The sequence below is a fragment of the Athene noctua genome, chromosome 16, assembly GCF_965140245.1.
Source record: "Athene noctua chromosome 16, bAthNoc1.hap1.1, whole genome shotgun sequence".
Taxonomy (NCBI): Eukaryota; Metazoa; Chordata; class Aves; order Strigiformes; family Strigidae; genus Athene; species Athene noctua.
Window position 1 is genome coordinate 14,025,340 of NC_134052.1, and position 13,832 is coordinate 14,039,171.

The window sequence follows — 13,832 nt, forward strand, 5'->3', positions numbered from 1 at the left end:
CACGACTTGTTTTCCCTTTCAGCTGTTTTCTACACTGCTGCAATCCTTGGGCCTGCAGCGGGTTATCTGGTAGGAGGAATGTTTCTAAATATTTATACTGAAATTGGCAGAGAGTAAGTCACTAAAAAATAATCTTGTTCCTTTTCCTTTATGCTATATGTTTCCTTTCGGGTAAAAAAAAAAAACAAAACACGCTAATAATCTGGAGAAATGACCTGGTGGCTGGGTGGAAACGTGCCCATGGTGTTTCGGGGGGGGTGGGGGGGTGGGGGGGGTGGCGCTGAGGCTGGAAGGGTGGTTTGTATTAGTGCTGTTGCTGGAAGAAAATTGCTGACAAACCTGTCAGCTTAAATCCTTCCTCATGCTGCACTGCCTGTGCTAATGAGGCTACGAGCAGCAGGTGAGTTTTTTTGAATGAGTTCCCTGATGAGGCAACACTGCCAGCAGTGCTGCTCGTCCTCCCGGTCATCCAGCCAGGATGCTTAGTCCCTTCTTACTTCCTAGTGTTTGTAATTTATTCTTATCTCCTTACAGGCTCTTTGGCAGATTAATAGGTTAAAAAGGGGGAGTGGGTTTCCAGAGGACAGAATGGGTTATTTCCACTAGTTTTCTTGTTAAGGGCTGCTCAGGGGTGGAAAAAGTTTCATAGCAAGCTCCGAAGCGCAAATGAAATGGGGAGAGGTGAATGTGCACGCCAGAGATTAAAGGAGAATTAAATGATGTTGTTTCTGGGGCTTGTTAAATGTTGTGCTCTCCGGTAAGGCAGTGCTCTGGTGTGGCAGGACAGATGGTGAACACGGCATCCCCAGCAGATCGCCATGGGAGAGGCCAGAGCTCAGTTTCCTTTGGTGATGTCCCCACCATGTCCCTCCCCGGTCCCTGCCAGCTTCAGCGATGGGCACGGAGTTGTCCTGCTCCATTTCAAACCTCTCCCTTGTGTCCTTTCGGCTTCGTTTCTTACAGGATTGACATCACCCCGGAGAACACGCTGTGGGTGGGGGCGTGGTGGATCGGCTTCCTCGGGGCCGGAGCAGCCTCCCTCCTCATCTCCATCCCCATCCTGGGGTACCCCCAGCGCCTCCCAGGTACGGCTCGAGGGAACTGGGGCTGGGACTGCACTTGGGGCTTGTGTCCTTATGCACGCACGTAGCTGGGACACGGGGATAGAGGAAGAGCTTCCAGTGTTTAAACTGTAATTTCTGCCTGGATTTGACCCCCAGGGCTTTGCAGCTGCATGTTTCCCTGCTCCTCCCTTGTAGCCATTGGTGGAGGAAGGATGTCACGTTGCATTTTCCCCCTGAAAATCCAACACTTCAGTAGCATCTGCACCCCGTGTCTCACGTGCTTCTTGTTCCTGTTTGCTTCATGTTTTCAGGATCCCAGCGATATATCGTTATGAGGGTGTCAGAGGCTCATCAGCTAAAGGATGGGAGCCACAAAAAAGCATCAGATCCGGACTTCGGGAAAACAGTTAAAGATCTGCCTCGGTGAGAAAACCACCCAATGCATGAGGTTCAGGGAGCCCTACCCAGGAGTGAGGGCGATGGGCCCAAACCGAGCTTGCTTTCTACAGTGCTGGCTGAAAGGTTTTGCCCGTCTTCATAGTGGTGACTCTTTCTCGCAGAGGAGGTTGCAAAGCGCTTGGTCCCGTCAGCACCCGGGGGCTCTCAGCAGATTGTGCTGTGGGTTGTGGGGGAGAGCAGGGGACAAGGTGCTGGTCCTGTTTGGTTTTCAGAAGCTCACGTCCACGAGCGAAGATCCACCTGCAGTCATGTGCAGCAGGATAAGTTTCACCAAGAGCGGCTTGGTGCCAACCTTTAGGTGGTGGGAGATGCACAGGCATTGCCATCTTGTTCCCTCTCCCAAGCAGCATTATTTCTTCCTGTCTGCTTGTGTCTCGTCTCACCTGGCCCAGTTGGGTGTTGCCCAGTGTCTCCTCTGTCCCCTCAGAGCTTTTCTTCTTTTCCTCTGTTTCCACTTGTGTTAGATCCCTGTTTTATCCTTTTAATGAGACGAAACAAAACCCCCAACTCCCACATCTCCATTCCAAGTCCAGGGAACAAGATATCCTGCACTGTAGCTTTCAGTTCCCTTTCTTTGTTATTCTTAGTTTCCTTTTTTTTTTTTTTTATCCTTTTGCCTTTACATCTTCCAGCCACCTTTTATGTGTTGCTACTTCTTATCTCTCCTGCAAAGCAGTGACACAGCAGCAGGCTTAATCACAGGGCTGCTGCTTGGAGCACACTTGCACCAAAGGAGGTTTGGTAGGAGATGGTTTAAAGGGATCCTGGGTAGAAACAAGTGAGTGCCCAAAGTAAAACGCGGTCTTTTAGTCTGGAAACATTTGCTATGGATCGTTGAAATCTTTTACGAATACCCCCTGCCCCCCTCCCTGTGTTGAGCTGTATTTAAACAGAGGGCAGGGGGAGAGGTGCTGCTCTATTTACAGCTTGGATTTAGCTGGTGTGCAAGCTCTGCGTGTTGCAGAGAGATCTGGGTATCAATTCCTTTTGGAGCTTGCAGTCAATAAGGGGATTTTTCCTTTTCCTGTTTCTCCCAGGACTGTTCTTGGGGAGGAGTTTGCATCCATGTGTGACGGCTGCACCGTACAAAGGCAAACATTCAGTGTTGCCAAACCTCGTGCCACTGCAAGCAGTTACTTGAGAACTTTCGTTGTGGTATTTGCCTTTGTGCTGGCAGAGGAGGATTGAGGCAGGTGCTCAGTATGGAAATTTTCAACAGCAGTTGATCTGTCTTGTGTCAGCGCAACTACTCACATAGGTCTGAAATTCTTGGAGGCTTCGTAGGAAGTTTACCAGGGGTTAAGGCAGTTTTGTGAAGAATATTACATTGAACAGATTTCAATACTGTTATTAAATGGCATTCTTGACTGGGTGCCATTTTCCGAGGTCATGGCTTATTCTCTGCACGGAAATTAAATTCAAAACCTGCATTTAAATAATGATAAGGTTATGACTAAAACCAACACAAACAGGGTAGTAGAGAGGGAGAAAAATTCAGTGGTTGATGCTTTTCTTGCTTATCTGGAACAAAGCTCCTGCTGTTTCTTGGTGAAGGCCTGTCTGACAGCAGGTATGGAGGCAGCCCTCCTCCGGGAGCATCTTCTTTCACCTGAAGAACAATATTTTGTTCCTGAAGAACAAATACCCATAGGTGGGCAGCTCATATCAAACAATGCAGATCACTCTAGGTCTCAGTGTGGTTTTCGTTTGAAAGCAAAAACCCAACAGACTTTTGTGTTCCCTGCTTTTGATTAATAAAAGGGAAGTGCCTTAAAGGCTTGCTATTCTGGAAACTTGCATTAAAGAGGAGAATCACATCTGTGCGTGCAGCTCTTGGACACGTGGACCAGGCTGGAGAGTGAGGCCGAAGGACACTGTTGCTTTTGTTTTAGTAAGGGATCGGATGCTACACATTTTCTCACAGTACGAACAGTAAGTGTCTCACAAAGATAAGCAGAAATACTGATAAAATAAAATACTATTCCATGCCATCAGGTCCTTTCTAAGCAAGCTTAATGAATTGCTGTATTCATGGTGCTGCCTAAGAGCAGGAGCTTACAGGAATGCAGCCCATACAGCTTAATCCTCTGCCCTGAAGAGACTTCTCTCTTAATTCTTGGGTTGAAAAGCCCTGATAAAACGGTATTTTCCTTCCTCTGGTTCCATATGATTGTTCTCATGAAACGACTCGTGCTGTCAGTGCGGAGGGATTTAAACAGAAGACATGTAGAGCTGTGCCCGGAGAGGAGGCTTTGTCCTAGCGAGCTACAGGAAGGAGTTTGTGAGGGTGATTCACGGGTCTGCCAAGGACTGGTCTTCAACACGAGAAGCTATGGTCAATATTTCACTCATACCTCTCGGGTTAGGTGGCAGGGTGGGGCTGCGGTTTGTCTCAGGCCTTTGCTACAGCTTCTCTGCCTTGTAAAGGGATCGGTTTATATTCCCGTGGAACATATGTGCGGCCCTCCGTTCCCTTGGTGGTGATGATGGTAGGTGTCATTTTGTGCTGGAAAAGTCCCCATTCACATGCTCTTACGATTGCATAAATATTTGTGGATCGTTAATGACTCATTAACTTGTAGCTGTACTCTGTTACGGTCTGGGGTGTCCTGGGCATGCAGGTGTTCCTCAGAGTAGGAGGCTCTGATTGTACGGGTGGTCCCAGCCTACTCAGCAGGACCGTTCATGAGGAAAGAGTACCTATATGTGCCTCTATCAGTAAAGACTCGTGGGATCAGGCTTTTATAGATGGTGGGATTCGTTTCTTGGCAGTGCTGAGCTTCCTGAAATCCCTTTGGCTGCCAGAACTGAGGACATTCAAGGCTATTGAAGAATTATGTGGTTTGTGTGTCTGATTAAAGTCCTCCTGATCGCAGTGAAAAGGTCTGTGTTGACTTTGGTAAGGTTCTCTGTGCCACAGCTCCTCAGAACTGCATCTTCTGTCTACAAATGGATTAAATAAGTAAATCCTTACTCTTAGCACTGAAAGGAGTTTCTCTGCATTTTCCTACCTGCAAGTCTAACCTGTAACCTTTGGCCGACAAAGCCATGCTAGTGGCAGAGAACAACTCTTCTCTTCTCTTGAACTGTAAAAAGTAAAGGTATTGTACAACTTCTACATCAGCCACGAGGTCCACAAGAAGTGCTTTCTCACTGAGTGATTAGGCTTTGTGCTTCCAAATAAAGCACAATCGTAAAGATCATTCCTGGAAAATAGTTTAGTAAATTAAACTAATCCTAAGAGCTAGACAATGGTTCGTATAAAGGCCCCTGTAATCCAGGTGTAAGAATGTGTGGTATTTGTCTTTCAGCTTCTTTGTTCCCTTGGTATAATGAAAATCTCCTTTTATGTTCACGAAGTTGCACAAATCTGATGCTGAAGCTCGGCACATCTCTCAGTTGCACTACAGTAGGTTTTCTCTCATTTGACATTTTCTCCGAAGCAGTAGGTGGTAAGTGGCTGTGCCTTTTAATTTAGCGAGGATCCCTCGGCATCCCCATCGCTGCGGAATGACAGGGTTGTGCCTGTCTTGGAAATGAGATGGTCTGTGGTATTGGTCTGGGCTAGGCTTGGGGGAAGTCATGTGGCAGAATTTCAAGTGTGTTACAAAACGCTCCCTGCAAAGCAGTGTCAACCCTCTTAGTCCAATATCCGAGATAGTGAGAGATAATTGAGACCATCCCATGTGCCTGAGGGTATTTCTGTGTCTCTGAGATGGAATCGTTGCTGGCTCATTTTTCTGCATATAAATGACACATGGCAATTTTTTCAGGCATATCTGTGGCTCTCTACTAAATCCCAGTGGGTTGAAAAGAAAATGTATTTGCTCAACTTACACGTTAAGCTTAAAGTAAAACTGTGCTTAGATTGTGGGACAAAGATTGATTTCTGTTTTCCAGTGGGATATAAGGTGTCTTGGAGGTTCTTCCTCCATATAGAAAGGCTTGCTTGGTATTTCCCCTAAGCTTCAAAACATCTATGGTTATCAGAGATTGTTATTCTCATGAGGATACGGGTGCGCATGAGTAGCATGTGCGTTTGTGAGGATATAACACAACTTTGCTCCCTGTTTCAGTTGTTTGAGTTGGGAGTCCCAAGATAACTGCCATCAGGGACTAACAAAACCTTGAAATGATTGAGATTTGGTGAGGAGTGGTGTCCTGTCAGTATTGCCCCATTTAGGAGTGGAAGATACTCAGCCTGGCCCTAAATGTTGGAAAATTACCACTGAAATCATCCACGTACAAGCTGTGGGCACCTGGAGTGTGAATTACATCTCACACACACACACTGCTGGTATCCAGTCCCCATTTTGAACCTGCTCATGAGATAAATAGACCCATCTGGTGCCCTCATGAGGTCCACAGGGAAGAGTCCCAGATTATTTCCTCCGGTTTTAGGTGCTTGGTTGATGTTCCTCAGATTTCCTTGGTGGTTGGCTGTAGCCAACAGGGCTATAAAAGATGGATAAGCACATCTGTTAGGTGCCTGAAGATAGTCAGGACAGTGCTCAACAGGAACAAGAGCCAGAGCAAGTTAATGCACGAGAGACGTTATATAAAAAGGCAGATTTTAAGGTAAACTGTTGATCCTCACCAGCAGTGCACCATCCGCTCTGTGCAGGTACACAGGGAGAAGTGAGGGTCTCCTCAGCATCCTTCCTTGGCTGGTAGGACTCGATAAGCATAAGTGGGGAAACTTGCTGCTCTTTCAAACTCCGATTAGTCCCTTTTGGTTTTTTCTTTCAAAGAGTTGCAGCATGGTGGGATGCTGCCTTGTCTTATGTGTGGTGCTTCTGACTTGAAGGTAGGGTACAGACCTGAGATCAAAATGTGCCACAGTGATTCAATTCCGTATATTTGTCCTTCCCAGATCAGTACTGCTGCTTCTGAAGAACCCCACCTTCATCTTCCTCTGCTTAGCAGGAGCAACCGAAGCCACCCTCATTGCTGGGATGTCCACATTTGGACCCAAGTTCTTGGAGTCTCAGTTTAGTTTAAGTGCCTCTGAAGCTGCTACCTTTTTTGGTAAGAAAACAAGGTTTTTGCAACGTTTTCCCATTTTGCTTACAAATATAAGGGAACTATAGCTCACTTAGAATGGAGACAAACACTTTTTGCAGTTCATTTACAGAGTGGGTGTTGTCTTCAGCTGTTAGATAGGATCGTTTCCCGTCAGCACGTCTGTACCAAGTGCATTTTCAGAGCTGTATCTACTGACATCAGGAAGAAACGTGTCCTTCTGTAGCCATCTGTTACCCTCTAGAGGAAGGCAAAATAACTGTAGTCTGTTCCTACTAGTGCGTTACCAGAAAATATTAACTAAATGTTTCCTCTAACGAGGCACATCTGAACTGGAGGATTTAATTTTGTCAGCATCCTGAAACTTGGAAGATCCTCGCTTAGCTGCCATATCATAGATTGAGGGAGTAATGTCCAACAAGCATCAGTACTTACGACGTGCTCCTTGGAGAGTCTGTTTTAAGATCTCTGGATAGGAAAAGCTGCCTTACCAGACTCGTGCCACATTACCTGAGCTGCTACAGAGGACCACCTACTGTAGAAAAATCCATGAACTCCCCCCAAGAAGCCACACAGCAACCGAGTCATTCTCAAGCAGGCACACTAGTTAATATATTAAAACATGAAAACTCCTTGCTGACATTTCTAAACTTGCTTCTGTGTTTTGTTTTTGGTTTTTTTGTTTGTTTTTTTTTAATTTTATATTTTTTTTCAGGTTATCTGGTTGTGCCAGCTGGAGGGGGAGGCACATTCCTGGGAGGATTCCTTGTGAATAAATTCAAACTCCGCTGTTCAGGAATCATCAAATTGTGTTTACTTTGCACAGTGTCAAGTCTGCTGTCTATATTTATTTTTTTTATTCACTGCCCTAACATGCCGATGGCAGGAGTAACCCAGATGTACGAGGGAAGGTAATAACAATCACCCCATCTGTCTTGTGCTGCATGGCCCTGGTTGGAATAGAAGGATAATGCCAGATATGTGGTGCTGGTGGTAGTCATGTGTGGGTGTGTTGGTGATGAAAGATGATGTCCAGTCAGTCTTACAGGCAGATACTGAGGGTGAGACCCAGAATATAGATTTTTGCTTCTAGTTGGAGCTTAGAAGACACTCCCTCTTTAGTGAGGGAGGAGAGATCAGCAGTGCCAAAGTGTAAAATGCTCCACTCTTCAGTTGCCTTCATGGCAACTGAAACAGTCTCTATCCAGTGGGATAAAATGGACTAAAAATGCAAATCTCCTCTCCAAGTGGAGGTGTCTCCCTATGAGCTGGTCACTTAAACTCCCCTGGCAGCTGTGGGAGACAGCTCCAGGGCACGATTCCTCTTCATGTTTAAAACCAGGTGAGATGAATGCCTTCCCAAGCCTGGCTTTATGCTCCTTGGGATCCGCCACATCTTCAACCATCCCTCTTTCTCTTGTTCTACCAATTTCCTCCTGGAAAATGCTGTTCAATGTCTCCCCGCTGACTGCTCCTGTGTTTCCTTTAGTGCTTTGCCTGGTGGCCACCTAAACCTGACAGCAGCCTGCAATGCTGAGTGTGGCTGTCTACAGGAGACCTACAGCCCTGTCTGTGGGAGCGATGATGTTATGTATTACTCTCCCTGCCATGCTGGGTGCAAAAAAGTGTCCGAAAACCTCAGGAATGGCAAGAAGGTATGTTCAAAAGCACTGTGTATTAACAAGGTGGTTGGCCCATTTTTGGTGGAGTGTTTTGGCTGGGTCTGCAAAAGTTTCCACAGGTTTGAGCTTTGCTGCAAATCAGCATAAAAGCCCAGTGCAGGGTGGATGCTCTCAGGCACCACCTGGGGTGAGAGCAGAAGGTATCCTGAGGTCACCCTGCTTTGCTTCTCTCAATGTGTCCAACCGATTTTGACTCCCTCTGGGTCAAACTTCACTGAAATCTGTAAATTGTGCAGGCAGGGAGCTTGGTAGGCACCTAATTTCTGCCCCAGTGCTTATTTTGGGTCTTCAGTGAACATGATGCGTCTCCTCATCCTTCCAGCATGTCACTCAGAGACAGGCAAAGGCTTACGAAGAGTAGTGATGACATTCAGCATTCAAGGGCTGTCTGGCAAGGTTAATTTCTTTTATTTAATAACCTGTTTTGAAAGAGAGGTGTGTTGAGAATGCAACTTGATTTCTGCTTCGCTCTGCCCTGGGAGCAAAACTGGTTGGTTTCTACCCTCCATGAATTTTTTTCTTTTCAAAGTTTTGACTATCTCCGTGCTCTCCCTGGCAAACCACGAACTGACCTTTCTTTCCCAGGTCTATCACGAGTGTAGCTGCATTGAGAAAACTCTCCTGCCTGGCGCCGGTGATGCAGAGGCAGGGAAATGCACCTCCTCTTGTGAGAAAAGGCCCTTGCTCCTGTTCTTCATGTTCGTGGTGATCCTCTTCACCTTCCTGAGCAGTATTCCTGCCCTGACTGCCACTCTGCGGTAAGCACGGGATCACCCCACCCTCTGCCAGCGCTGCAAGAGGCCCCGATATCCACCTCTCCACTTTATCCTGCTGGCTCAAGCCGTGGGGAACGTGTGATGGGAACCACCATGGCAGCCTGGAGATATCAGGACTCCTTTCCCTGTCTAGGTGGAAAAGCAAATTTTAGCACTGGCAGCTCTATCCTCGTGACATGGGACACCCGCATGTGTGTCCCAGTTTACAGCAGGGGTGGGGGACATTGCACTGGGGTGAACCTTGATCTCCAGAGGGAATGGAGCTCCCAGGCGTGCTCGACCCCAGTGCGTGGTGTTGCGGGGCGGGGAGGTGCAGCCTGGCAGCATTTTTAAACAATCTCCTTTTGTTCCCCAGGTGTGTCTCCGACAGACAAAGGTCATTCGCACTCGGGATCCAGTGGATTGTTGTACGAACACTAGGTATGGAACAGCATGAATTTGGGCATCGGTGTGGTCCGTTGGCTTTCTGGAGCATGTGCCAGGCTGTTAACCTAAAAATAAAATGAGTTGGAGAAGAAGGGGGTAGGACATGTGCTGTTGAAAGACGAATGCTTTCTCTTGTTTGCTATCATTCGGAAAAACCTAATTCCCTTTGCATATGATTTGTGAACTGAATGAAGAATTCTGTAACTCGTCACAGGTGGGGTAGAGGGCCAATGTCCAGCAACTTGTCCTTATTTTAAGAAAAAAGGAGCAGAGGTGTTGAAGCTCCTGTGTATGTCTTTTGGCTCTTGTGCAACGTGTAGGTCAGGGTGGTCTAAAGACCCACTGGACTCTCAGGTCTCACTGTAATTTGGATAACTTGGGGCTCTAGATGGCAGGATGAGTTTGCTTAATCATGGTAGCAGCAGAGCCTGATGCTTTTCTGCAAGCACCTTGTGCCTTGCAAGGCTGGTGTGTAGGTGCTGCCCAAACTGAAGGCTCCCTCTCTCTTCCCACAGGAGGCATCCCTGGCCCCATCGCCTTTGGGTCCATGATTGATAAATCCTGCCTGCTCTGGCAGGACCAGTGTGGCGAGCAGGGTTCTTGCTACGTATACCAGAACTTAGCCATGAGCCGATACACCCTCATCGCTGGACTGGTCTACAAGGTGATGCTGCCTGTTAACTTCCCTGTCTGATAAAGTGAGCAGGTCGTTAGGAGATAGTGTTTTGCTCTGGGAGAGAATTTTACAAAATTGGGTTGTCCTGATCTGCCCTCCCCCCAACCCAAATTATACCGTCACACAAAAAATGTTCTCAGGGAAGTCAAAAGATCCATTTGCTTCTCGCCAGGTAATAGTGCTCCAGGCACCATCATTCTCTCAAATTCCTATTACTTTCTAGGCTTACAGCTTCTGTTGCACCATATGAAATATCTCCTCCCAACAGTTACCAAAGTGATTTTTTGATAGAAACAGAATAAAATATATAACTGCAGTGTGTTAGTGAGAGTGAAGGATGGCATTGTGGGCAGGCTGTAAATAACTATTCTCGATCACTGCTAATAAAAAAGAGAGCTTAGCTCTGTAGTTCTTATTTATTAGCTGAAAACCATCATTTTAACTGCTCCCAAACAAGCTCTTGCCCTAGGTATTAGTGTTTAGCAGTTGCTGTGACAAAGAGGCTTTCAAAAACCTTCCAGCAAATGGCTCAGGTGGCGTCAGTCCTCACAGCACTGTGCTTTGGGTGCCCGTGTGGGGCTGAACAGCTCTCCAAATTCTCACTGTCCCATTGCTGTGGGGCTGGCTAAATTCAGACTCTTGCCCTTCCCAGCTCTGTGCACTGGTCTGCTGCCCAGGCTGGCCTTCAGCATCATCTCCTCCCCAAAGCTTGGTCGTTAAATCTCATCCCAGATAAGGGCTAGGCGCCTGGTTTTGGGGGGAGCAGAGAGTAACGGATGTCTTTGTGGTTGCAGGTGCTTGGGACAACCTTCTTTATAGTCGCCTGTTTACTCTACAAACCCCCGTCACCAGAGTCAGCTCCGGGCAGCTCAGATACGTCTGAAAATGGCAACTGTGACCTCCAGGAACACAAACCTTCGCTGCCAGCTGAAGAGGATATATAGCGTTGTAAACATGCAAGTGACTTTCTCAGTCTCAAAAATACGATGAGAAGATGTTAGGCAGTCTCTAGGGTTTGTTTTTTTTTTTTAATTAATAGTAATATTATCACTTTTTTTAGTCCAAGATAAATAATTTAATTAACCACTGGTGTGCTTGCTATTTTCTTAACAGCGCACATTTAAAATTGTGCGCTGATGCCATATGTAGTTACTTAATTCTATTTAAAGAAAGGGCTACCATAGCTTTATTCTATGTCTGTGACAAGCAAGGACCACATTCTCCACTTGTGGAAATAAGCACTGGTAACTCCAATGGAGCATGTGGGGTTTAAACCACCAGAGGATCTGGGCCCTAGTATCTCAGTTGTAAAGCCAACTGTAGAAAAGCTTCTGTTGAGACTTCCTAAGGCTGAAAAGAGCCCTGCTGTCCTGCAGTCTGCACTGCAGAGGGGACAACTGGCCCTTAAACTACTGTATGCCAAGCAGACGGCCCCGACAGCGTCCTCCTCCTTCCCGTGACGCGCAGCATCGCTCCTTTTGTTCAGGAGCGGGTTATCTAATTATGCAAATTCGTATTACTGTGCAATGGGAGATAGGTCTGAGAGGAGATTTGTCTAACAAATTCGTCAGTACACTACAGGCAGCCGTCCCTGAGAGCTGCCGAGCGCTCTGTGTTCACCGCCTCATTTCATTGCAGGGTTTACACCGTGGTGGACACTTCGTTATTTTTCTTGCGTTGTTTAAAGGTGATGCCTTTTGTAACGTACTGCACAAAACTTGAACTTACTTCTTGCTGTTTGTTGGGGGCAGGAAGACATGAGATAACAGATCTATGCAATGCTTCTCTTTGGTTGCTCTGTAGACATAGATAAGTCAGAATTAATTTAATTTGTCTCTAGACAGCTAGTTTAAGGGAGAGCTTGCCCTAAGGACAGACTGCCTTGTGGAAAGGGGGTGCTGACTAGTAACTGGGTGCTTGCAAGTAGAGAGGGCAGCATTCCCAATATGATGTTTGAATGTGCACTTGCAATATTGTCCAAGACCTTCCTGAGGGGGAAAAGTGGTATTTAGGCAGGCGTACGTCTGGCTTCCCTCTCAACCCGGATCAGGTGAGGTTAGTGCTTAGTCTGCCTGTATTTGCACAGCCACACAATCCAGGTACAGCTCCGGGAGAGGGCTGTGGCCAACCCCTGGAGTCCTACACTGTATAAACCACGTTCACGGGGACAGGACCCACATTACTGAGCTGCAAAACTGGTGCTTCCTTTGTGCCAGCTGCTACTTAGAATTACTTTGTAGATGGTTTTGTATATTTTGTGTATTTATGCTTTCATAAACGGACACGGGATGGGCTTTTGTTTCCTTTGTTAGCAAAGGGCTGACTCTCAGAGCAGAGGCAAAGCCGTTCCTGTTGCAGACAGGGATGGTGGTGCTGGAAGCGTGGTCAATCTTCAGGTCAAGGGCAGTCAAGAAAGCAGCTTCTTCCCTTCACAGATCCCCTTCCACCAAAGCCAGGCAGTGACCTTCCCGCTTCCAAAGCCCTTGTTTCCCAGCCTCTGTCAAGTGCTAGGAGAGATTTGAGCATCTCCAGTAACTGCTGGGAAAACTAGAAGTGCTAAGGGTGAGACAGAGGGTGCCCTTTGGCTGCTTGAACATGGGCAGCTGGTGCAGCTCTGCTGGAGCACAGTGTGCAGGAGAGCCCTGTTTTTCCAGGGAGGCAGGATTAGACTCACTGATGCAGGAGTTAACCCCAGCACCACCCAAACACCAAAGGCTTCTTCACAACCTGCGCCTGAGTTTGGAGCCGCCTGCAAACACGAGCCTGGCTCCAGGCCTTGCCCAGCAATTGCCCTTCCCAGCTTACAGACACTTTTGGGTACAAGCAGGGATCTTAAATGGGGAAAATGCATGAATGTATTTTGGGAACATTTTATGTATGATGTATTTATGAAAGGTAGAAGTTTTTCTTAATATATATATATGTATATATTGCAATGCAATTCTAGTGTTTATAAAATGAGCTTTATCTGAGTGTGGTGTTTCCAGAGCAAAAGAAAAGCTCGTGGGATTCTGGGCATTTTATTATGTTGCTGTGGGGCTGGTAAGTCATGGATTTAAGTAAGCAGCAACAAGGCGTTCCTGTTCCATAAAGAGGTTATGTAGGTATACAGGTAACTTAAAATATTTGAAAATATATGTTTCTCAGTCTCATATGAAGTATTATATTGCTATAAAAGCATAGAAATATAATCAGTGTTTCACAGGTACTTGTGTGCGTGGTTTTCATCGGTTGTGACCCTTTCCCAGCTGCTGTTCTCGGCAGGGGTGGGCTGGATCCTTGCTGCCTGGGAAGCCCGAGCCACAGAACCTCCTACAAAGGGGGACAGGGACACCCCATGGGGGTCCAGGCTTCACTGAAGGTCATTGTGATGTCTCCAAGGAGAGTTTGGATTTAGGTTTGTGATTAAATTGTTTATTTAGCTCCTCGTGGATACAGGAGCTGCAGGCAGCATCGTCCGACTGGTGGGACAGCAGATGACATTGCAACCCTGTCTCCTACTGACTTACCCTCCCCTAAGACAGGATAGTTGCTTTTGAAGGCAAAATGAGGTTTTTTTGGTTGCTAGAGAAGAAGAATGAAGAGGGCAGGGCAATATCTTTGCTGCCCTCCTTCATCCACAGACCAACCCCGTTAAAGCTGTGGAGTTTCTCCCAGACCTACTCTACGTCAATGAGGTTAAAGTCCTGTGTCACCTGTGGTTTTGCTTAAGGGGTGATTCATGCTG

General features: G+C 46.8%; 1 protein-coding gene across 1 annotated transcript in view; it reads left to right on the top strand.

Annotated features, from left to right (window-relative positions):
- The window catches only part of SLCO4A1 (solute carrier organic anion transporter family member 4A1), a 31,199-nt gene extending 17,894 nt beyond the window's left edge, over positions 1–13,305 (top strand). The window contains exons 3-12 of the mRNA XM_074920294.1: positions 23–113; positions 964–1,085; positions 1,376–1,487; positions 6,397–6,551; positions 7,261–7,456; positions 8,035–8,200; positions 8,813–8,985; positions 9,359–9,423; positions 9,945–10,093; positions 10,900–13,305. Of these exons, the coding sequence (XP_074776395.1) occupies positions 23–113; positions 964–1,085; positions 1,376–1,487; positions 6,397–6,551; positions 7,261–7,456; positions 8,035–8,200; positions 8,813–8,985; positions 9,359–9,423; positions 9,945–10,093; positions 10,900–11,049 (1,379 nt within the window). The 3' untranslated portion in view covers positions 11,050–13,305. The remainder of the gene's footprint in view (positions 1–22; positions 114–963; positions 1,086–1,375; positions 1,488–6,396; positions 6,552–7,260; positions 7,457–8,034; positions 8,201–8,812; positions 8,986–9,358; positions 9,424–9,944; positions 10,094–10,899) is intronic.
- The last annotated feature ends 527 nt before the right edge of the window (positions 13,306–13,832 follow it).